General features: G+C 35.1%; 1 protein-coding gene across 1 annotated transcript in view; it reads right to left on the minus strand.

The window, feature by feature from the left end:
• The window catches only part of IQCM (IQ motif containing M), a 334,584-nt gene that overhangs the window by 166,076 nt on the left and 143,201 nt on the right, over positions 1–25,307 (minus strand). The window contains exons 10-11 of the mRNA XM_058549817.1: positions 25,062–25,206; positions 8,312–8,446 (exon numbers count right to left, since the gene is read on the minus strand). Coding sequence (XP_058405800.1) covers positions 8,312–8,446; positions 25,062–25,206 — 280 coding nt within the window. The remainder of the gene's footprint in view (positions 1–8,311; positions 8,447–25,061; positions 25,207–25,307) is intronic.

The following is a 25,307-nucleotide window of genomic DNA, read 5'->3' on the forward strand; positions in this document are numbered from 1 at the left end:
CCTCAAAAGATGACAAATACATATAAGCATGTATATGAAAATCAAGTCATCTATATACAACCACTAAACAACATCAGCTGAAAGAATGTTTGATTCCTCTTCATGCTAAAAATATATATAAGCATTGATAGATAAAGAATCATAAACAGGAATGCTTCTAAAGAATAGAAACCCAACATCTTTACGGTAGGACTATGACATATTTATGTCTAAAATGCCTGAAAAATTATGCCCTGAAAGAAACTTACTCTATGATCATTTCCTTGAATAATAGGCCAACATGACTCATAAAAAAAACATCTACACAACACTATTACCGTGCTGATTTCAATGTGGAAACAGTCACAGAATTTTAAATTTTGGAAATTGAAATATCAAAATGAAACTCTCATGGGCTTATCATTGCTCTAGAGATAAACTTGAAGGAAACAAGCCTTTAGCATTAACAATTGGCTTCTATGCTGCCAAACTGGCAGCTTCCTGCAAGAGGCTTGGTTTTACAAAGCTGAATCATAAGTTTTCATTTCAATACGACTTATAATTTATACAGAGCATGATAGATTTCACAGCATGGGAGCATCATGGTGCCTTATCGAGCAGAGCATAATTTCTTTTAAAAGCTTGATTCTGAAATGCTATAAAATGTTAATTCCTAAAGGTGACTAGAAAGTGGACTTAGGAAGAATTGCAAAACTTATGTGACTGTAAAGGGTTGAAAACTACTTTAAGTCCTTTGGAAGTTTTCACTTCACTATGGGAATTAACAGGACTCAGAATCAAGTGAAATGCCAGAAAAAACAAAGCTCTTTCATACTATGTTTATGATGTTGGAATAATTATACTATATCATAAAATTTTGCATTTCATAAGAATTTCTGATGATATATTTTATATTAATGGGTTTTTTTTTTCTTTATCAGAGACTTGCATAGCAAAGTTGTTCTCACCAGGGAGTTTATATTCCTGATATTATAGTAATTTAATCACATAAAACAAAGACTTGCTAGTGGATCTCTGCATGTTAGGAGTACTGAGTGTGTAATCTTAATAAACAGTGATCTAACAAAAGGAGCCTAAAGCCTGGCTCTCCAACAGACTTATGAAAGTAATGATACCTTTATTGAAGTTACACCACTCTCAAACTCCTGCTGCTCCTGCTGTTTCTTAAAGATGGTTATTTTCTACTTAAAGAAAACAGACAGGCTTTAGAAGAATAGCTGGTGTTAAGTAATATTACAAAATTTAATCAGATTCTCTGTGCAGCTTATATAACAATGGTACATATATTTCAACTCAAGTAATAAAAGACTCAAAGATTTGAAAAAAAAATTACCAGAATGGCTAATTAGAGTAACTTACTAATTGGAGTAACAACTCACATGACTGTAGGAGGACAGGAAAGAGGGGAAAAGGGAAAGTCACTGGCCATGATCATTCCCAGGGCGTATTGTTAGCATAAGCTTTCACAGGCTTTGCACAGCCATGGCTAGGGTGAAAGAAGGCATTAACAGAGTTAAACAATGTAAGATGAGACAAAATGTCAAGAACCATCTTTAAACAGTGTTAGGAGGAGAGAGCACGCAGAATTGTAGGAGCAGCTGCTTGGATTAGGTAGCTTGAAGCAAGGTGATGATAGACAGATCTTTCAGAGTTGCTCTTTGCCCTTAGAGCTTGGTCTCTAGTTTATTCAGGGGTATTCAAGCTCTAGGGAAAAGTGTTTAAATAGCTCTTACTGACACAAAACTGATGTATATCCAAAATCTAATTTGCATTGTGTGTTTGGAAACATCCACTTCTAATAGGCAGATGACAGGTGAATAGGGGACTCAGAACAGGAAGAATCCTATAGAGAAAAGCAACCACAGTAAACTAGATCTCAGTGAATGATCCAGCATCTTTTAGTTAGCAGTTTTAGTAACATCGTATCCTCTCCAGTTACTCATCAGCAGACACAAACTTTCCCCTATTCAGTGTTACCAGCTACCCTGAAAATTCTAATTTGCTTTGCACACAATCTTTATTTTATAGAGATTTTATTTTATTTCTCTCGTCTTTCTTTTCTTATCTAGTTAACTCCTCTTACAATGATTGACTCAAGTCTTAAACATTCTCTATAACCTTCTCTGATTTCCAAACATAAGACATAGTCAATATCTGTATCATCTTAGCACTTGATATGTGTGTGAATGTATAAGCATTTACTACATTGTATTTATCTAGTTATATACAAGCATGTCCCTCCAGTTATGAAGACTCTGAGTCCTTCCAACCACATAACATTTCACAGCACATAGTAAGTGCTCAAAAGATGTTTGTTGAATATATTTGTAACAATTTTATTAAAAAAGATTCTAGATTGCCACAACCTAGGAAGGCATCCATTTAGTATGCTCTAATGCATTTCCTTTCAGTTTATGACTTATTCTTGAATTTATCAATCAGAGAAGAGAATGTGCTTTTACCTCTCACAGGACTGAAAGTATTAAACACTGTGTACTAAAATACCAGAAAAAAAGTGGTATCCTGCTACACAAGGGCTATACACACCACTGACAAAAACCTTTATATCTTTGTAATGCATAGAAAGAGTCTGTAGATTCATGGGACCTTAGCAGTAGACTCATCAGAGCAAGGAGGACAAACATCAAACACTTCTAAAGTGATCCAGTGTTCTATAACACAAATACCTCAAATCCTGCTATAGAACTTCATGGAAGTAAAGTTCAGGGACTCTTTTCACTAGTGAGGTAGAGGTTATAGTAGAAGGAATATTCTCATTATTTAGTCACTAGATAGGTGCCAGACTTTCCTAACACACTAACCACATGCCTAAATCATCTTCTTTATTTCTTTTCTGATATTCTGATTTTGTGCTAAGAATTCTACTCATTTACTTGCCTCCATATTTTTGAACATTCTGTCCTTCCCTAGTGAACAAATGTAGACCACTAGGTTATAGGCTCTACTGAACTGGATCATGACAAGAGTATAAAGAACTGAACCACTATAAATATGCCTAAAATGAGGATTACTACTTTCTCCCTATAACCAGTCATCATACGAAGCTAAATTGATTTGAAGATGTGGGAAAAACATCTACAACCATTGGCATTGACAGTATACATAACATACTTGATAAGTAAAGAGAGGCTGCAGCTCTGCTAGTCTGAGGTTCCGTCTGAGCTGGGGCAACCAGAGGCCAATCAGAAATTTTAACAGGTAGATTCTGGAAATTAGAAAGCCATAGAAGGGCTTGATAACCTCTACACATATCCCAAGTGAACAGGGAAACAATAGGAATGGACAGGAAAAACTCAAGAGTGCCAGTGGAAAGTAAAATATGAGACAGACATAAAATTGAACATTGAATGTGCTCCCAAACCTACACAGAGATACATAGGCTAATGCTGAATACCCTAAGGACTCAAACTGTCTGAGTAAATACTCTGTCCAATCATAGGCTGACAGCTAAGTTATACAAATACAGAGATGACCTTTTGAGAAGTCACTGGAAAAAAAAAATTAAAACAATAACTGAGCAGGGAAGTGAATAGCCAAACACTATAGGGGAGACAGATCAAATTCCACATATTAAGTCCTGGCAAGTTACTAAATAAATAAGAAAACCCTTGGAGTGGGGGAGGTCAGAATCCATACTTGCAAAAACATGTTATCTAAAATGTCCAGTATTCAACAATATCACAAAAAAAGAAACATTCAAATAAAAAGGAAAGTGTGACCGATATTCAGGGAAAAAAGCAGTCAATAAAAATTCTGAGTGGACTCAGATGTTAGATATAGCAGACAAAGACCACAAAGATGCTATTATAAATATGCTCAAATAATTGAAATAAATTATATTTAAAGAATTAAAGGAAAATATGAAAATTACTAAAATATCAGAATTATCAAGAGAAATAGAATCTATATAAAGTAACTAAATGAATTATAGAGTTGAAAAATATAATAATGAAATGAAAAATTTACAAAATGGGCTCAGCAATAGATTTCAGAAGGCAGAAGAGAGGAATGGTGAACTTGAAGATAGATCAATAGATATCACTTTTAATAACAGAATAAAGATTAAAAAAAAAATAAGCATAAGGATAGCTTCAGAGACCTCTGGGACAACATTAAATGTACTAATATAAGTCTAATGGGAGTCCTAGACGGCTAGGAGAGAGAAAAATGTGCAAAAAAAATTTGGCTGAAAAATTGACATTTGATGAAAAACATTAATCTACAGATCCAAGAATTTCAATGACTCTCAAGTATGATAAACAGGAAGTGATCCATGATCCACACCCATTTCTGTTGTTTAAGCTACCCAGTCTGTGGTATTTTGTTACGGCAGCCCTGGCAAACTAATACATGAGGAAATGACCATGTTGACAGATGATATTGCAGGTCAGGGGGAGCCTCCACATGCTATGTTACTACATAGATGCCCTCCATCCTTATTTATCCACAACCTCAGAAAAAGAGAATGAAAAGTCAAATTGACTGAAATGAAATTTTCATGGATGGAGGCTAGAAATAAAAATTTATTCCTTATAGAAAAATAGTGAGTTCGTGGACTGAGATTTGTACCAGCAACCAAATATACAGTGTAATCACATTTTTATTATATAAAAAGGAAGACAGATTGTCAGATAATTTCCCCAAATGTTAATGGTGGCACTAGGAGATCCTTATAAGACCTGGCTACCTATTCTAGTTGACCTCTAGTCAGTAGCCTCATGTCATTCTGGAACATAAAATTACCAGTATTTTTCATCTCATCTTTTACTTTTAGTGTATATTTTCAAAATGTTTCATAACAAGAATGTGTTAAATTTCTTTTTTAGAAGTTATTTAAAATAAGCCTTTTGTAATGTTACTTCTGATACTTCTGCATTCTTTTACCATCAGAATTTGCCAGTGTCTCACTTTTCTTATATCCTAGAATCCTCTACTATCCTTTGTTAATCCTCTTTAATCTCCTTTCTACATAATTAAAATTTTATTGTTAGAGTGCCTGTTTATATGCAAAATATTTTAAGAGAAAATCATTATATGCTTCCCATTTAATAACATATAGCCGTATCTCGAGAAAATGGCAGGAAACACAGTGTTGCCTGTTTGTGGTGGACAAAGCTGTACCCCAAGGGGCAGAAGGCCCAGGACATAGTTACAGTTTGCCACTAACTAGTTGAGGAACCTTAAATAACTCACATTCTATCTCAGGGCATAGTTTCTTCAGATGCATAGGATATGTCAGGTTAAAAAACATACAAGTACTTTCTATGTGTTTGATTTTAAGACTTTTGTCTAGGGCTTCACAGTGAAAACGGACTTGTCTTCATTGTTGTTTTCTGTTCATTTTCAGTGAAGAAAATATACTTAAAGTTCTAGTCACACGTTGGAAAAATACTGGAAAACCTTCCAAGTTCGAATTTCTAAAAATTGGCCAGATGTGAGAATAAATAATATAGAACCACAATGTATTATTTTCCTTACTTTCAGATATGCCATTCTATTGTTATTAGTTTCATTTGCTGAAATTTAAATAAATATCAAGTAAAGGTTCCCATGTTTGCACAGTCTTCAGCTTTTATGATCAGCCTATACATGCAGCCTAAAGTTGCCTCATTCTCCCAAAGGAAGATTTTCAGACAAAAATCATGCTCTCAGTCACCAATTTTTTTGTTACCATAGTGATAAGAATAAAGAATGAAAAAAAAATAAGCTAAAAATACCTGAACACATACAGACACTTTTAGGAATTTGACCTACTTGGTGTCTTACACTGAAGAAGTTAATCAATTAAATTAACTACAAACGCGTTAGGTGAAATATTCTACTGGATGAAAAAATGCGTAGGTTGCACATCTGCAATCGAAGAAGTCAGTATGAATGAAGATGACTGACAATCTAAAATGCATAAAATCAGATTCTCTTAAAAATGGAATATATACCAGAAGCAAGGAGAAAATCATTAATTTAGCCCCATTTCCCATAAATCTTCTGTTTTCTTTCCATTACTTAGAATATTTCCATTTTAAATGAAAGTTTCTTACGCACTAAAAGAATTTTTTTTTAACTGAGTGGAGCAACATAATTGAATGTATATTTAAAATTATGTTAGAATGGTTCCTTTCTATAAAGTAAAGCATCCCAATTTTAGACATTATAATAAAAATAGTATATTTTTTAACTAAGTCTTCCTTTGAAAATTCTAGTTTTAATAAGGAATTTAATAGACAATCATTTACAGAAAACCTACTATATTGCAAAGCATTAAGCTAGTCTGTGAAAGATCAATAAAAGGCAGTACTTGCTGTCAAGAATGTGTTAATCATCCATCTAATTATGTTTTCATAACATTGACTTTTAAAGTGTCTCCACATAATAAAATGGAAAGAGCATTGAACTTGACTTGAAGAGACCAGGGAAAAGTTCCAGCTCTACTAATGAGCTTAGAAAAGTCTCTTTCTAAATCTCAGTTCTCTCATCTGTAAAATGAGCATATCGTCTCCTCTAGCACACAGGTCATTATGATAATCAAAAGAGATGCTATCAGTGGAAACCAATGGATAACATTCAATAAATAACCTCTATAAAAATGAGTCATTATACAATTAGCTTCCACCATTAAACATTTCCAAAATAAAAAATAATTATGAAAACTTATTTTCATAATTATTTATGTATACTTAAGAATTATTTAGGAATAATAATAGTAAATATTTATTGAGCACTTATAACGGAACACGTTTTACATGAATTATTTATTTTAAACCTCACAACAGCCCAATGACTTAGATAGTATTATCTTCCTTTTATAGTTGAGAAAAATAAGGTATAGCAGAGATACATAAATTGTCCAAGGACGTACAGCTATTAAGTGGTAGAGCCAGGAATTAAACCCAGGAAAGCTATTCCCAGAGCCATGCACTAAACCTAAGCCTTTATGATATTCTCCAAAATAATTAGTACAGGAAAATATCTCCATGAAACTGTTAATTGGAAAAAAACTTACATTTTCAATAACTCACACTAATGATTATAAGTTTCTAAAATATCTAACTGATTCTATTTTCTTGTATTTGATTTTTTCATTTTATTATTTATTATAAAGAAAAATGGAAACAATTTAAATGCACAACAGTCAATACATTATAGAACATCCATGTGACAGATTATTATTCAGTCATAAATAATGTTGCAAAAGATATTTATGGCTTGGAAGCTTAGCAGTACCGTTAACAAAAAAAAGCAGATTTTCAAACATGTAGAAAATAATCTCAACATTCATCAAAACAATGTCATGTGTACAGAAAAAAAATTGGAAAGATAGACATCAAATGTTAATTGCTATTTCTTAGCCATTTTATACATTTCTATGTTCCCAAATTTTCTATAATAAACATTTAATGTTTCTGTCATTGGGGAGAAAAGTTACTGCAACAAACAACCTAGTGATGACCACTGAAGCACAAAGTGATTTGGATGTTTCTGCCAGTATGTGAACATATATTTATGGAGAGTCTAGAAAACTTGTTCTAGGTACTAGGGACACAGCACTGGCAAAGCAAAGTCCATAGGTAAAGAATTAGGTAAATTTACACTAAAACTAATGAAGAAAGAGAAATTCAAACCTATAAAGAAGCTTCAACCTTGTCACTCTGACTTTAATCACCTTCCTGCTGGCATCCTTTGTTAAAAAAGGTCCTGAAATGTTTTGTTTTGTTTACCTTCTCTTCTCAAGTAAATTGTGGATACACCATCCATCATCTCTAAACATGGCGGCAAGACATAGCATTAGTACGGACATAGAGAGAAATGTTGAGAAGAACCTTAAGGAGTTAAGAAAAATTCATTGAGATTTCTCACATCTTGGTGACAATTTTCACCCATTTACTAGTTTTTAGAGAAGGGAGGAATGTTGCTCCATTTAAATTACTAAATATTCTCATACCATATTATCCTTTCATTTATTTACTGTTCAGAAAAGAAATGATTTTCTAACTGTAAAATTCTATTGTACTGAAATAATTTACAATGTTTAAACATTTAAACTTGGCTATGCTCTTCAGTAGCTAAAATCATCTCCTCCATCCCTCTAAAAAAACTTTATTGCATTAACTTCTTGTAACCTGTCCTTTAAATCTCTTCTTTCATATATATTAAAATCAAATTTAAAAAATTTTAGGAAAAATATTTATAATATAAATTTAATAAAAGTAAAAAAGGAAAGAATAAAGGAGGAAAATAGGGTGGAAGGAAAGAAGGAAGGGGAAAAGAAGAAAAGAAATGAGAAACTACTTGCCTCTGTAGACAAGGTCCCAAACCTCATCAATTTGCTGCTGGGTTGGGAAATGACCACAGTCATTGAAGTACTGAAGGAGTTCACTTCTGTCTAACCCCTGCCAATCTTGTCTCTTAACAAACATTGTTTCATAGACTAAAAGGGAAAAAGGACAAAAGAAAATATTTTCTTTATAAATAATATATCAAGTACAAACTGCCTAAAGGTTTCATCTGGATTTGAAGAAACTTTAACTCCAGTTTTATTTTTAGGCTTCTGTGATTATGGTTGCACTATGTTCCCCACCTGGGAGAGTTAGAAGGAAGTGGGCTTGCTGCTCTCTTCCATATTGCACAGCAGTCAAAGGGAACACTGGCATCCTCTGGCCTGGTTTACGTGACAATTGTTTGTGGACCACACACACATCAATGCCGAAACCCCATCATAAGACATAACTTGAACGTCAGGACTTCTGGGGGCCTGACTTCTATTGACCCATTTCAATATTCATTTTTTATTAGGTCTCATAGTTTTTTCATCTCTTTTTTGCTTCTACCCACATTCTAACTACCGGAATTGGTGATTCCCCTTTGGACTGCTTATTCTACATTTGATTTTGCCCCTAACTGGAATGATGTCTACTTCTTGCTAACCGACTTCATGTACTCCTATTTCCTAGTTTAAGGTACTTTGCCACTCCTGGCTCAAAACCACTCAGATGGGCCATCCCTCACCTATCTGCCATAGTTGGCATTAACAGGGGTTAGGTAACATCCAAGAGAATTGATGAATACATTTTGTAAGTGTAAGTCTCCAAAAACATTTTAGTTTTTCTCTTCAAAAGGTGATACTGAGTCTCCACTCTGAAGTACGATGGATTAGCCTCATGAAGCTGATTGTCAGTCAGCATTTACAGGATGACAGGGTCTGCCTCAGTACAGGTTTAGCTCTGAAAATTGGGCTCCCGATGACAAAGGGCACCAGAGCGGTTTCTAACAGAAGTTAATACATCATCCTGGCACTCAACTGTATGGACTTCAACTTTCCATTCATTCATTCATTCATTCATTCAGTTAAGGTGGACAGTCATGAGACATCAACAAATTCAAGAAATATTTAATGATTGCCTAAATGAGTAACTATTCCAGATCCTGAAATACAGCAGTAAAATAAACATAAATTTGTATCGTTTTAGTATATCTGACTTTTTCTCTCCTTTCAAATAGGCAAACTAGAGCAGTTGATGGTGCCTCCATCCATATCGCCTTGTCCCTTGTATTTCTGTGCACACTGACCTGACTGAATTGCCAATATCTGCATTTCATTGCCTAAGTGCTCCCTCTGCCTGCAAGACTCCACTCTGCCCACTTGTGCAGCTAGCCAGAAGCGCCATGGAATTAAGGTCCCCATTGGAGTGGCCCTCAGCCACTAACTGGAGGGTGTTGGTGGATAAAGACCCAGTACTTGAGGCAAGCTGGCTACACTGTTCCCTAGAGGAATTAAGCTCTAATTGCCCACGTGGTAATCTGCTTGATAATGCAGTCATTTCTGACTTCCGTCCCTTCCCTGTCTCAATTCTCCATTCCACTAACAATATTCCTTGGGATCAACTCCCAAGTAAGCTAGTTGTACTTGAATTCTTGTCTCAGAGTCCAATTCTGGAGAAACCCAAACTACACACAAAGAATGTCACTTTTTACTTTTAAGATCAAGTAAATATACTTCTCCTTGAAAAAGTATATATACCTTTATTAGTTTTTCCTTGAATTAATCAAATTGAGATGTTTCTCATTAGATCAGACTAATGCACATATTAATATAATGGCTTTGTAACTATATTAACAGATAACAATGCCCCTAACCTGTATATTATGCCCTAAAAGCAAACATTCAGCAACACACTAGCGGAATTAATATTTTAGGCAGGGATAATTAGGGTCCATATAAAACTTAAAGCATGAAAATTAATGAAATTTTCTGGTCATTGAAAGATGCCTTAAAAGGTGCATGGTTATCTGCCAAATATCACCCAACTAGCAATCAACATATGGAAAGAATGGAGAATTTTCTAAGGAACATGAAGACAAATTAGAACTTGCAAAGTCTATGGACTCGAGAGTTACTTTAACCTTCAATGCAAATGAATGGCTTTGTTGGTAATTCTTTTAAGCATTCATTTAGCTAATTCTCTTCTACTATTCAGATCCTATGCTGGACAGAGCACCATTCATCCTAACTAGACTCCTTTATGTCCTTGGCTCATGTCAGCCTATTCTCAACAAAACTGCCAGAGTGGTGTGTTCAAACATAAGTCACATCATAGCTCTCGGTTCCCAATCCTCCATAGGCTTCTCATCTCTCTCAGGGTAAAATCCAATGGTCTATAAAGGCTGACACAACCTGTGCTACCTGCTAACTCCCCCATTTCATTTTGTTCTGCTCTTGCTCACAAACTGCATTCCAATAACATTAGTCTCCTGGCTTCCTCTAACACTGACAGCCTCCAACTTGCAGCCTTCACACTTGCTGCTCACTCTGCCAAGAACATTCTTCCTCCATATATCCACCTGGCTCACCCCTCACTTTCTTTAAGACTTTAACTCAAAGTGCTTCTCAGCTGGAAACTACCAGAGTCCAGGCTGGAAAACAAAACCACATTAGTTTTTTTTCATACTGAGAGGTTATTTTAAGATACAAAAATAGTGAAATCTGCAGTTACAAATCAAGGAGAAATCATGGAGAGAAAGTAAAACTAAGAAAAACAAGTGAGATTGTGTAAGGTAAAAAAATGAATTTAGTGACACAGTTTTGGGGATGGAGATAAGACTGAGTAAAATAGTGGGAGCATTTTGGAAAGAATATGTGATTTGGAAGTCAGTAGCTAAAAAATAAAGTCAGTGAAAAAGAAAAGACAGTTAGTGTAATAACTGTAAGGTCCTATACACACTTTGATAAATATTATATCTGTACATTCATACTAGATTATGGAATATAAAATTACTATCCATAAAAGACTATTAAGAATATCTTTCTTATTATTAACTATAGATGATAATAGTGTTTTGCATATTTGAAAGTTGCTGAGAGTAGATCTTAAAAGTTCTCATCATAAGAAAAAAAAATTTCTAACTATGTATGGTGACAGATGTTAACTAGACTTATTGTGGTGATCATTTCACAATATATACAAATAGCAAATAATTATGTTGTACACCTGAAACTAATATAACGTTATATTTCAATTATACCTCAATAAAAAAAAAGACTGCAAAAAAAGGGATACTTTTCTGAATTTTGTGCCAGTCAGTGGAGAGTTTATGTACAAGTCTTAAAATCTGAGTGCATATGGGTATGATCTCTTGATCTCTCTCTCTCACTCACACACACACACACACTTTTTTAAAGATTATTAAGTCAAAGGAGTCACAGCGGATTCCTGATAAGAGAAGGATTTTCACTTTCTCTGCCTCTGTCTCTCACTTGCTTTCTCTTTCTCCCTTCTTCTTTCTGTCTTTTCATCCCTCCAACACTTTGCTCCTTTCTGCTTTCTTCTCTGGAAACCAGGCTGTTGGACTGGGTGAATTGATCTAGCTGAATTCCATGACTTATATAGCATCTGTCTCTCTGACTTATTCCTTCCTCAACATCTAGCCACAGAAAAGAAGTCATTCTAAATCAAAGAATTCCGGTTATTTGTCAATATCTCTTGGCACATAATTGTAGCATAGCTAATAAACTTAATGAAAACTATCCTTTCAACAAATATTTTTGAGCCCTCCTGATAAACCAAGCATTTGCTAAAAGTGGGTATTTATTAATGAACATAACAGACACAGTCCCTGTCTTCAAGGAATTTACAGTCCTCTGTGAAACATTTTATGACTAGCTGAAACTACCAAAAATGTAGCACTTTTATATTATAAAGCAATAAGATGCTAATTCCAATTAAATATAATTTATTGGCATCACTTTATTGTTGTTTTGTTTTGTTTGAGACAATTCTTAACAGCAGTTTCAAGTTCACAACAAAACTGAGAATAAGCTACAGAGATTTCTCATGTACCCCTACCCCACACAAACATAGCCTCCCCACCATTGTCAACACCACTCCCCAGAGTGGTACATTTGTTACCAAGGATGAACCTACACTGACACATCATAATCACTAAAGTCCATGGTTTACCTTATGGCTCACTCTTGGTGTTGTACATTCTCTGGGTTTGGGCAAATGTATAATGATATGTACCCATCACTGCAGTATTGTACAGAACAGTTTCACTACCCTAAGAATTGTCTGTGCTCTGCCAATTCATCCCACCCCTAGCAACCATCAATCTTTTTATTTTCTCCACAGTTTTGCCTTTTCCAGAAAGTCATATAGTTGGAATCATACTGTGTGTAGCCTTTTCAGATTGGCTTCTTTCACTTAGTAATATGATTTAAGTTTCCTCCATGTCTTTTCATGGCTTGATAACTCATTTATTCTTAATGCTAAATAACTTTCCATTGTCTGTACCAGTTTATTTATCCATTCACCTACTGAAGGACATCTTGATTGCTTCCAACCTTTGGCAATTATGAAAAACCTACTATAGACATCAATGTGCAGGTTTTGTGTGGGTGTAAGTTTTCAACTCCTGTGGGTAAATACCAAGGAGCATGATTGCAGAATCATATGGTAAGAGTATGCTTAGTTTTTTAAGAAATCATTGAACTGTCTTCCAAAATGGTTATATCGTTTGGGATTCCCACCGGCAGTGAATGAGAGCTCCTGTTGCTCCACATCCTCACCAGCATTTGGTGTTGTCAGTGTTCTGGATTTCGGCCATTCTAATATGTGTGTAGTGGTATCTCATTGTTGTTTTCATTTGCATTTCCCTGATGACATATGATGTGGAGCATCATTCCATATGCTTATTTGTCGTCTGTATATCTTCTTTGGTGCAGTGTCTGTTGAGATCTTTGGCCCATATGTTAATTGTTTGTTTTCCTATTGCTGAGTGTTAAGAGTTCTTTGTATATTTTGGATAACTGTCCTTTATCAGATGTGTCTCTTGCAAATATTTTCTCTGAGTATTTTGCTTATCTTATTCTCTTGACATCATCTTTCGCAGTGCAGAAGACTTTAATTTGAATGTAGCCCAGGTTATCAATTATTTCTTTAATGGATCATATCTTTGGTGTTGTATCTAAAAAGGCATCATATCCAAGATCATCTAGGTTTTCTCCTAGGTTAACTTCTAGGAGTTTTATAGTTTTGCGTTTTACACTTAGGTCTAGGATCCATTTTGAGTTAATGTTTGTAAAGGGAGTAAGGTCTGTGTTTAGATTTACTTTTCTGCATGTGGATGGCCAGTTGTTCCAGGAACACTTGTTGAAAAGACTATCTTTGCTCCTTTGTATTGCATTTGCTCCTTTGTCAAAGACCAGTTGACTATATTCATGGGGGTCTTTTACTGGGCTCTCTATTCTGATCCATTGATCTGTCTATTCTTTTGCCAATACCACCCTGTCTTGATAATTATAGCTTTATAGTAAGTCTTAAAATCAGGTAGCATCAGTCCTCCAACTTTGTTCTTCTCCTCCAATATTGTGTTGGCTATTCTAGTCTTTTGCCTCTCCGTATAAACTTTAGACTCAGTTTGTTAATATCCACAAAATAACTCTCTGGGATTTTTGAGTGAGATTTCACAGAATCTATAGATCAAGTTAGGAAGAACTGATGTCTTGACAATAGTGAATCTTCCTATCCAGGAACATGGAATATCTATCCATTTATTTAGTTCTTTGATTTCATTCATTAGAGTTTTATAGTTTTCCCTATAGAGATATTATATATATTTTGTTACATTTATACCCATGTATTTCATTTTGGGGAGTGCTAATGTAAATGGTATTGTTTTTAATTTCAAACTCCACTTGTTTATTGTTAATATATAAGAAAGCAATTGACTTTTGCATATTAATCTTGTATCCTGCGATCTTGCTAGAATCACTTCTTAGTTCCAGCAAGTTTTTTTTGTCAGTTCTTTCAGATTTTCTACACAATCATGTTATCTGTGAACAAAGTTTTATTTCTTCTTTCCCAATTTGTACACCTCTTATTTCCTTTACTTGCCTTATTGCATAAGCAAGGACTTCCAGTATGATATAGAAAAGGAGTGGTGATAGGGGATCTCCTACCCTTGACTTGATCTTAGTGGGAAAGCTTCGAGTTACTTACCATTAAGTATGACATTAACTGTAGGTTTTTCCTAGATAGTCTTTTTTTTTTTTTTTTTTGAGGAAGATCAGCCCTGAGCTAACATCCATGTGAAGCCTCCTCTTTTTGCTGAGGAAGACCAGCTCTGAGCTAACATCTATTGCCAATCCTTCTCCTTTTCTTTTTCCCCCAAAGCCCCAGTAGATAGTTGTATGTCATAGTTGCACATCCTTCTAGTTGCTATATGTAGGACGTGGCCTCAGCATGGCCGGAGAAGCGGTGCGTCCGTGCGTGCCCGGGGTCAAACCTGGGCCTCCAGTAGCGGAGCGCGTGCGCGTAACAGCTAGGTCATGGGGCCGGCCCCTAGATAGTCTCTATCAAGTTGAGAAAGTTCCTCTCTATCCTAGTTTTTTTTTTTTTGAATAGATGTTGGATTTTGTCAAATGCTTCATCTGCACCTATTGATATGAGCATGAGATTTTTCATTTTTAGCCTGTTGATGTGATGGATTATATTAACAGATTTTTTGAATGTTCAATCAGCCTTGCATAGCTGGGATAAGTAGCACTTGGTCATGGGGTATAATTCTTTTTATACTTTTTTGGATTTGATTTCCTACTATTTTATTGACGATTTTTGAATCTATATTCAAGAAAGATATTGGTCTGTAGTTTTCTTATCTTATAATGTCTGTCTAGGTTTGGTATTAGGGTAATGCTAGCCTCATAAAATTAATTGGGAAATAATTACGATAGTGCATTCATCTATTTCTCCTCGCAGTTCTATCAGTTTTTGCCTCATATAGTTTGACGCTCTGTTGTTAGGCACATACACAATTATAATTGTTATATATTCTTGGAGAATTGACCCCTTTACCAGTATGTAATGTCCTCCTTTATCGCTGATAAGTTTCCTTACTTTGAAGTCTGCTCTGTCTGAAGTTAATACAGCTACTCCTGCTTTCTTTTGATTAGTGTGGGCACGGTATATTTTTCTCCATCCATTTATTTCTAATCTGTATATGTCTTTATATTTAAAGTGAGTTTCTTGTAGACAACATATATAGTTGGGTCATCTTTTTTGATCTGCTCTGACAATCTCTGTCTTTTATTTATTTATTTAAATTATTTTATTGAGGTCATATTGGCTTATAACATTGTGCAAATTTCAGGTGTACATTATGATATATCAGTTTTTGTATAGATTGCATCATGCTTATGACCAATAGTCTAGTTTTTACCCATCACCACACATATGTGTCTTTTTACCCCCTTTCCCTACCCTCACCCCCTTCTCTGGTAACCACTAATCTGTTCTCCTTATCTATTTGTTTATCTCCCACATATGAGTGAAATCACATGATATTTGTCTTTCTCTGTCTGACATTTCACTTAGCATAATATCTTCAAGATTCATCCATGTTGTTATAAATGGGAAGATTTTATTCTTTATTATGGCTGAGTAATATTGCAATGTATATCACAATATTGCAATGTATATCCAAATCTTGGCTATTGTAAATAATGTTGCAATGACCATAGTGTTGCTTGTATCTTTCCAAATTAGTGTTTTTCTTCTCTTTGGATAAGTGGAATTCCTAGATCATATGGTAGTTATAATTTTAATTTTCTGAGAAACTTCCATGCTGTTTTCCATAGTGGCTGCACCATTTTACATTCCCACCAACAGTGTATGAGTGTTCCCTTTTCTCCACATCCAGGCCAACATTTGTTATTTCTTGCCTTTTTGATAATAGCCATTCTGAGAGGGGTGAGGTGATATCTCATTGTGGTTTTCATTTGCATTTCCCTGATGATTAGTGATGTTGATTATCTTTTCATGTGTCTGTTGGCGATCTACATGTCTTCTTTGGGAAAATGTCTATTCAGGTCCTCTGCCCATTTTTTAATTAGATTGTTTACTTTTTTGGTATTGAGTTGTATGTATAAGTCCTTTATACATTTTGGATATTAACCCCTTATCGGATATATTATTTGCAAATATCTTCTCCCATTCAGTAGGCTGCCTTTTCATTTTGTTGAAGGTTTCCTTCAATATGCAAAAGCTTTTTAGTTTGATGTAGTACCATTTGTTTATTTTTGCTTTTGCTGTCTTTGCCTGAGGAGACAGATCCTCAAAAATATTGCTAAGACCAATGTCAAAGAACTGACTGCCTATTTTTTATTCTAGGATTTTTATGGTTTCAAGTTTTATATTTACGTCTTTAACACATTTCATTTTTGTATATGGTATAAAAAGTGATCAGTTTCATTCTTTCTCATGTAGCTGTCATGTTTTCCCAAGAGCTTTTATTGAAGATACTGTCTTTTCCCCATTGTATATTCTTGTCTCCTTCATCAGAGATTAACTGACTATATAAGTGGGTGTATTTTGGGGCTCTCTACTCTGTTCCATTGATCTATGTGTCTGTTTTTGTGCCAGTACCATACTGTTTTGATTACTATAGCTTTGTAGTATGGTTTGAAGTCAGGAAGTGTGACACCTCCAGCTTTGTTCTTCTTTCTCAGGATTGCCTTGGCTATTCAGGTTCTTTTACGGTTCTACACGAATTTAAAGATTATTTGTTCTAATTCTGTGAGAAATGCTACTGGGATTGCATTGAATCTGTAGATTGCTTTGGGTAATATGGACATTAACAATCATAATTCTTCCAGTCCATGAGCATAGTATATCTTTCCATTTATTTGTGTTGTCTGCAATTTCTTTCATCAATGTCTTATAGTTTTCAGAGTACAGGCCTTTTATTTCCTGGGTTAAATTTATTCTTAAGTATTTTATTCTTTTTGATGCAATTGTAAATGGAATTATTTCCTTAATTTCTCTTTCTGATGGTTCGTTATTAGTGTATAGAAATACAACAGATTTCTGTATATTGATTTTGTATCCTGCAACTTTACTGAACTCATTTATTAGTTCTTATATTGTTTTGGTGGCGTCTTTAGAGTTTTCTGTATACATATCACGTCATCTGCAAATAGTGACAGTTTTACTTCTTCCTTTCCAATTTTGACGAATTTTATTTCTTTTTCTTGTCTGATTGCTATGGTTAGGACTTCCTATACTATGTTGAATATAAGAAGTGAGAGTGGGCATTCTTGTCTTTTTCCTGATCTTAGACGAAAAGATTTCAGCTTTTTACCATTGAATATGATGTTAGCTGTTGGTTTGTCATATATACTCTTTATTATGTTGAGGCACATTCCCTCTATTACACACTTTGAGAGTTTTTTTCATAAATGGATATTGAATTTTGTCAAATGCTTTTTCTACATCTATTAAAATGATCATATGACTTTCATCCTTCATTTTGTTAATGTGGTGTATCATGTTGATTGCTTTGAAGATATTAAACCATCCTTATATCCTGGGAGAAATCTCACTTGATCATGATGTATGATCCTTTTAAGATATTGTTGAATTTGGTATGCTAATATTTTGTTGAGGATTTTTGCATCTGTGTTCATCAGAGATATTGGTCTGTAATTTTCTTTTCATCTAATGTCTTTGTCTGGTTTTTCAGGTAAATGCGTTAGTCTGCATTAAAAATTTTCCATTGTGATCCAAGCTAACTTGGCATTTATGTCTAACTTCATACTATAAGCCAGCAGCAATAAAATAATCATGTTTTTGTTAAGCTTGTTTAGACTTCAGCCAAATTTAATATTCTACATTTCCACAGACTACTGGATTGAGTGACTTAAGAACCTTTCTAGCCTTTATAGCTGGCCTCATAGAAAGAGTTTGGAAGCATTCCTTCCTCTTCAATTTTTTTGGAACAGTTTGAGGATAAGTATTAACTCTTCTTTAAATGTTTGGTAGATACACCTGTGAAGCCATCTGGTCCTAGACTTTTGTTTTTTGGGAATTTTTTTATTATTGATTCAATTTCCTTGCTAGTAATCAATCTGTTCAGATTTTCTATTTCTTCCTGATTCAGTCTTGGAAGATTGTATGTTTCTAGGAATTTATCCATTTTTTCTAGGTTGTCCAATTTGTTAGTGTATAATTGTTTGTAGTAATCTCTTATGATCCTTTGTATTTCTATGGTGTTGCTTGTCACATCTCTTTCATTTCTGATTTTATTTATTTGGGCCCTCTCTTTTTTTTCATTGATGAGTCTGGCTAAAGATTTAGCAATTTTGTGTATATTTTGAAAGAACCAGCTCTTAGTTTCAATGATCTTTTCTATTGCCTTTTTAGTCTTTATTTCATTTATTTACACTCTGATCTTTATTATTTCCTTCCTTCTACTAACTTTGGGATTTATTCGTTCTTATTTTTGTTGTTCATTTAACTGTAATGTTCAATTGTTTATCTGAGATTTTTCTTGTTTCCTGAGGTGGGCCTGTATCACTATAAACATCCCTCTTAGAACTTCTTTTGCTATGTCCCATAATTTTTGGAATGTTGTATTTCCATTTTCATTTGTCTCAAGGTATTTTTTTATTTATTCTTTGATTCCTTTGTTAACTCATCAGTTGTTTAATAGCATGTTCTTTAGCCTCTATTTATTTTTTATTTTTCCAGTTTTCTTCTTGTAACTGATTTCTACTTTCATACTGTTGTGGTCTGAAAAGATGCTTGATATGATTTCAATTCTCTTAAATTTATTAAGACCTGTCTGTGCCCTAATATGTAATCTATTATGGAGAATGTTCCATGATACCCATGAAAAGAATGTGTATTCTGCTGTTTTTGGATAAAATGTTCTGTATATATCTATTAAGTCCATCTGGTCTAATGTGTCATTTAAGGCCAATGTTTCCTTGTTGATTTTCTATCTGGATGACCTATCCTCTGATGTAAGTGGGGTGTTAAAGTCCTCTACTATTATTGTATTACTGTCAATTTCTCTATGTCTGTTAATATTTACTTTATGTATTGAGGTGCTCCTATGTTGGGTTCATAGATATATACAAGTGTTACATCCTCTTGTTGGATTGATGTATATAATATCCTCTTTGTCTCTTATTAATACTTTGTTTTCAAGCCTATTTTGTCTGATATAAGTATTGTTACCCCAGCCTTCTTTTCCATTTGCATGGAATATCTTTTTCCATCTCTTCAATTTCAGTCTGTGTGTGTCTTTAGATATGAAGTGAATCTCTTGTATGGGTCTTTTTTTAAAAATCCATTCAGTCACCCTATATCTTTTGATTGAAACATTGAGTCCATTTACATTTAAAGTAATTATTGATAGGTGTGTATTTATTACCATCTTCTTAATTGTTTTCTGGCTGTTTTTGTAGTTCTTCTCTGCTCCTTTCTCCTTTTCTTGTTCTCTTCCTTTGTGATTTGGTGACTTTCTTTAGTATTATGTTTGTATTCCTTTCTCTTTATTTTTTGTGTATCTATTATAGGTTTGGGGTTTGTGGTTACCATGAGGTAACATACATAACAACCTATGTATATAGCAGTCTATATTAAGTCGATGGCTGCTTAAGTTCGAATGCATTCTAAAAGCACTACATTTTTACTTCCTCCCTCCTTTTTTAATATTTTTGATATTATATTTTACATCTTTTTATTTTGTGTATTCCTTAACTAATTATTATAGATATAGATGATTTTACTACTTTTGTCTTCTAACCTTCAAACTAGCCATATAGATGGTTGATCCACCACTTTTACTATATGTTTGCCATTACCAGTGATATTTTTTCTTTCATAATTTTCTTATGTCTAGTTATGGCCTTTTCTTTTCTGTTTAAAGAAGTCCTTTAAATATTTATTGTAAGGCCAGTTTTGTGGTGATGAACTCTTTTAGCTTTTGCCTGTCTGGGAAACTCTTTATCACTCCTTCAATTCTGAATGATAACCTGGCAGGGTAGAGTATTCTTGGTTGTAAATTTTTTCCTTCCAGCACTTTGAATATATTGTCCCACTCCCTTCTGACCTGTAAAGTTTCTGCTGAAAAATAAGCTGATAGTATTACAGGGGTTCCTTCGTATGTAACTAGTTGTTTTTCTCTTGCTGCTTTTAAGATTCTCTCTTTAGCTTTAACTTTTGACATTTTAATTATAATGTGTCTTGGTATGGGCCTCTTTGGGTTCCTCTAGTTTAGGACTCTCTCTACTTCCTGACTTAGATGTCTGTTTCCTTTGCCAGGTTGGGGAAGTCCTCAGCCATTATTTCTTCAAATAGATTTTCTGTTCCTTTCTCTCTCTTTCTTTTCTTTCTGGGACCTCTATAATGTGAATGTTAGTATGCTTGATGTTGTTCCAGAAGTCCCTTAAGCTATTCTCATTTTTTATTCTTTTTCTTTTTGCTGTTCCAGTTGGGTGATTTCCACTACCTTATCTTCCAGATTGCTGATTCATTCCTCTGCATCGTCTAACCTGCTGTTGATTCCCTCTAGTGTGTTTTTCATTTCAGTTATATTCTTCAGCTCTCATTAGTTCTTTTATATTTTCCATCTCTTTGTTGAAGTTCTCACTATGTACATCCATTCTTCTCCTGAGTTCAGTGAGCATTACTTCGAATTCTTGTCTGGTAGATAGCTTAACTCTGTTTCACTTAGTTCTGTTTCTGAGGTTTTGTTTTGTTCTTTCATCTGAAACATATTCTTTTGTCTCCTCATTTTGCCTAACTCTCTGTATTTATTTCTATGTATTAGGTAGATAAGCTTTGTCTCCTAGTCCTGATGTGGTGGCCTTATGTAGATGGTGTTCTGTGGGGCTCAGTAGTGTAATTCCCTCTGGTCACCAGAACCAGGTGCTCCAGGAGTCTTCCCTGTATAGGCTGTGTGTGCCCTCCTGTTGTGACTGGGCCATAATTGCTGTGGGTGCACTGGTGTGTGGAGCCAGCCCCCCATATTGGGAGCGCTTTGAAGGGGCTCCAGGGCTGGCCAGGGCTGCCCACAGAGTGGGGTAGGGTAGGAGCCACTTTGCAGGGGCATAAGCCAGAGCAGGTCCACAGGGGAATGCCAGGGCAAGGCAAGCAGCGCTAGCAAGGTAGATGGAGAGTTTCAGAAATGGCACCTGCCAGGGCCAGGCCAGCTAGGAAGGAGATTTTTTAAAAAGGCACCCACCAGAGCTTCTGTCCCTGGAGAATGTTCCAACAAATCTCTACCCCTTTGGCACATGTCCTAAAATTAGTCAATGAATCACCTTCACATATAATTCAGGCACCTTTCAAACTTCTGCCTCTGTGCTGAAACTTAGAGAGAGTGAGTTTGTGCATGCACCCTTTAAGATCAGAATCTCAGTTTCTTATAGTCCTCCTGCTCTCCTGGATGTAAGCCTCACTGGTTTTCAAAGTCAGACATTATGGGGGCTCATCTTCTTGGTGCAAGTCCCCAAGGTGCAGGAGCCTGATGTGGGGCTCAGGCCCCTCACTTGTCTAGGAGGACCTTGGCAGTTAATATCCCTCCTTTTCTGGATCACTACACTGGGGTGTGGGTCCTGGCTAGGCTGTTTCTCCACCCCTTTTACCCATCTCAATGTGTTTTTTTCTTTATATTCTTAGTTGTGCAAAACCTGTTCTGCAATACTTCAGGTCATTCTCAATGATAGTTGTTCTACATAGTTTTGGTGTGTCCATAGGAGAAGGCGAGCTGAGGATAATCCTACTCCACCATCTTGATCCAAGCTCTCAATCTGCCTTTTGTAGTTTTAATCAAGCATTTTATATGATTCCCTTTTCTCTCCTTTCATAGCATATCTGTTATACTTCTTTTTTTCACTTTTTTTAGTAGTTGCCCTAGTGTTTGCAATATATGTTTATAGCTAATCCAAGTCCACTTTCAAATAACCTTACACCACTTCATGGGTAGTATGAACACTTTATAATGACAAAATAATCCTAATTCCTCCCTCCCATCCCTTGTATAATTTCTGTCATTCACTTCACTTATATATAAGCATAAACAAGCATAGACATATTAGCATATATAAGCATATAAAAGCATAGATAAAGTATCATATATAAGCATACATAACCTATATGCATAAACACGGATAATTGAGTACATTGTTAGTATTATTTTGAACAAACTGTTATCTGTTAGATCACTTAGGAATAAGAAAAATAAAGGTTTTTATTTTACCTTCCTATTTCTTCTTCAGTGCTCTTCTTAACTTCATGTAGATCTAAGTTTCTGACCTATTTTATTTTCCTTCTCTCTAAAAAATTTCTTTTAATGTGTTTTGCAAGGCAGAACTATTGGCAGCAAATTCCCTTCAACTTTTGTTCATCTGAGAAACTCCTTCATTTTTGAAGGCTAATTTCACAAGGTACAAAATTCCAGGTTGGTGTTGTTTTTCTCTCAACATTTTAAACATTTCATTCCATTCTTCTTGCTTATATGGATTCTGACAAGTCAAATGTAATTCTTTCCTTTCTTCCTCCATAGGCAAGGTGTTTTTCCATCTGGTTTCATTCAGGATTTTTTCTTTATCTTTGATATTCTGTAGTTTGAAGATGATATACCTAGGTGTCGTTATTTGGAGTTTATTCTGCTTGGTGTTCTCTGAGCTTCCTGGATCTGTGGTTTGGTGTCTGAGATTAATTTGGGGAAATTCCCAGTCATTATTGTTTCAAATATTTCTTCTGTTCCTTTCTCTCTTTCTTCTCCTTCTGGTACTCCCATTACACATATGTTACTCCGTCTGTAGTTGTCCCACAGTCCCTGGATATTTTGTTCTTTTTTTTCCAGTTTTTGTTCTCTTTGCTTTTCAGTTTTCAAGGATTCTATTGATACATCCTCTAGCTCAGAGATTCTTTCCTCAGCCATATCCAATCTACTAATAATCCCATCGAAGGTATTCTTCATTTCTGTCACAGTGTTTTTTTATCTCTAGCATTTCTTTTTGGTTCTTTCTTAGGATTTCCATCTCTCTGCTTACATTGCCCATCTCTTTTTGCATCCCATCTACTATATCCACTAGAGCCCTTAGCATACCGATCATAGTTGTTTTAAATCCCCAGTCTAATAATTCCAACATCCCTGTCATGTCTGGCTCTGATGCTTGCTTTGTTTCTCCAAATTGTGTTTTTTGCCTTTTTGTATACCTTGCAATTTTTTCTTTATAGCCAGACATGACATATTGGGTAAAAGAAACTGCCGTAAATAGGCCGTTAAAAATGGTGGTAAAGTGTGTGTTGGGGGGAAGTGTTCCATAGTCCTATGATTAGGTCTCGGTCTCTTAGTGAGCCTATATCCCTGGACTGTGAGCTTCACAAGTGGTTCTCAGTTCTTCTCTCCCTGGTTAGGTGGGACAGGATGGCCAGGGTGGACTGGAGTTGAGTATTTTCCTTCTCTAGGTCAAGTAGGCTCTAATAATACTCCAGCTGGTTAGGCTCTGGTTACCTAGTTTCCCCTGAAGGCAGGCCTTGTTAAGAATAGAGTACTCTGGCATATTTCAAAATGGTTCCTTCTCTCTGATATTTACTGTGGGAATCTGCTCAAGCTCCTAGAGGTAAATATCACAATATTGTGGTGGTTCCTCTATGACCAGATCCTCCTGGAGTTTTTAACTCTCAGAATTATGCACACTGAGCCTCCAGCCATTTTTGAATTACAGTTCATTTTTCCTACCCAGGCACTAGTTCCCACATCAGTTTCTGCTCAAGAGTCTCTGCTCTGGTAAGCTGTGACTTCCTATATATTTGTGTCTCTCTCTTCAATCTTGGGGGCAGCAGTTTGCCCTCTGTCCTCCTCCCTCTTATAAATCCAAGAAGAGTTGTTGATTTTTTAGTCTGTTTAGCTTTTTTACTTGTTGTTAAGATGGACTGGTGACTTCCAAGCTCCATATATGTAGAACCAGAGACTGGAATTCTTCATTTATTATTTTCTTAATCAAGAAACTGGTTCTAATATCCATCTTAACCCTAAGCAATACTGAATTCATTAAATAATAGAAACCAGGATCTCTGAAAGTTAAGATATAAATTGAGGAACTTGTTTTGTGAATAGAATTTCAATACTAATAAAAAACACATAATGGATATCTGTTGTTTAATCTGCTCAGTGTCCATTAGCTGTTCTTCTGTTGTGTAGTTTTCCTTTGGTGAGTTACTCCTCCCCCAACGGCTATAGCCTCTGTGCAACTCCCAAGCAAAGTTCTCTGCACTCCCATGGCAAAGTATTGGACACATGACTCAAGCTAAACCAATCAGGTGATCTCTCCCTGGAATTTGAATTTAAAGCATAAGAACAAAAAGTCTTAAGGTGATAGTGACTTATCTATCCCCCAGAGGCAAATAGAGATTGCCCTTTATTATTTGCTCCCTAGATCTCTGGAGCAGCTCTGATTCAAGTTCTGTCTGAAATCTGATACTTTAGCTATCTTTCCTATATCTTTCCTTTAAATTTGCTTTTTGCTTTGGTTAGCCAGAATGAGTTTTCTGGTGCTTATTAACACAGGACCCTAATAAATTAATCCAAATATACAATATGTCACCTTAAAATGTAAATAGCTTACAGCAATATAAAATATGGTCTACCTTTGGTGTCTATGAGTAATTATATGTGAATTATATGTAAAATTTCAATGGTTAAATTAATTTCAAACCTAAAATCAAAGGAGAAATGTCTGCATCACTTACATTTTTTTCTGTCCATCCATTCCTCTATCTCTGCAAGGTTTATTATTTGTCTTGTTCTCCAGAGACCAAGTCTATATCTAACACGATGGATTAGTCTACAATACATGTTTATAACTGCTCTCAAATTTGGTCCATGATACAAAGCCTATAAAACAGATATATAGACAGTAAAGCTCCTTATATATTTCTGCTGTTTATATTTAGTCAGATTTTGCCCCTTTCATTTCATCTATATAACCCAGTTTC

This window comes from Diceros bicornis, chromosome 11, assembly GCF_020826845.1.
Source record: "Diceros bicornis minor isolate mBicDic1 chromosome 11, mDicBic1.mat.cur, whole genome shotgun sequence".
Taxonomy (NCBI): domain Eukaryota; kingdom Metazoa; phylum Chordata; class Mammalia; order Perissodactyla; family Rhinocerotidae; genus Diceros; species Diceros bicornis.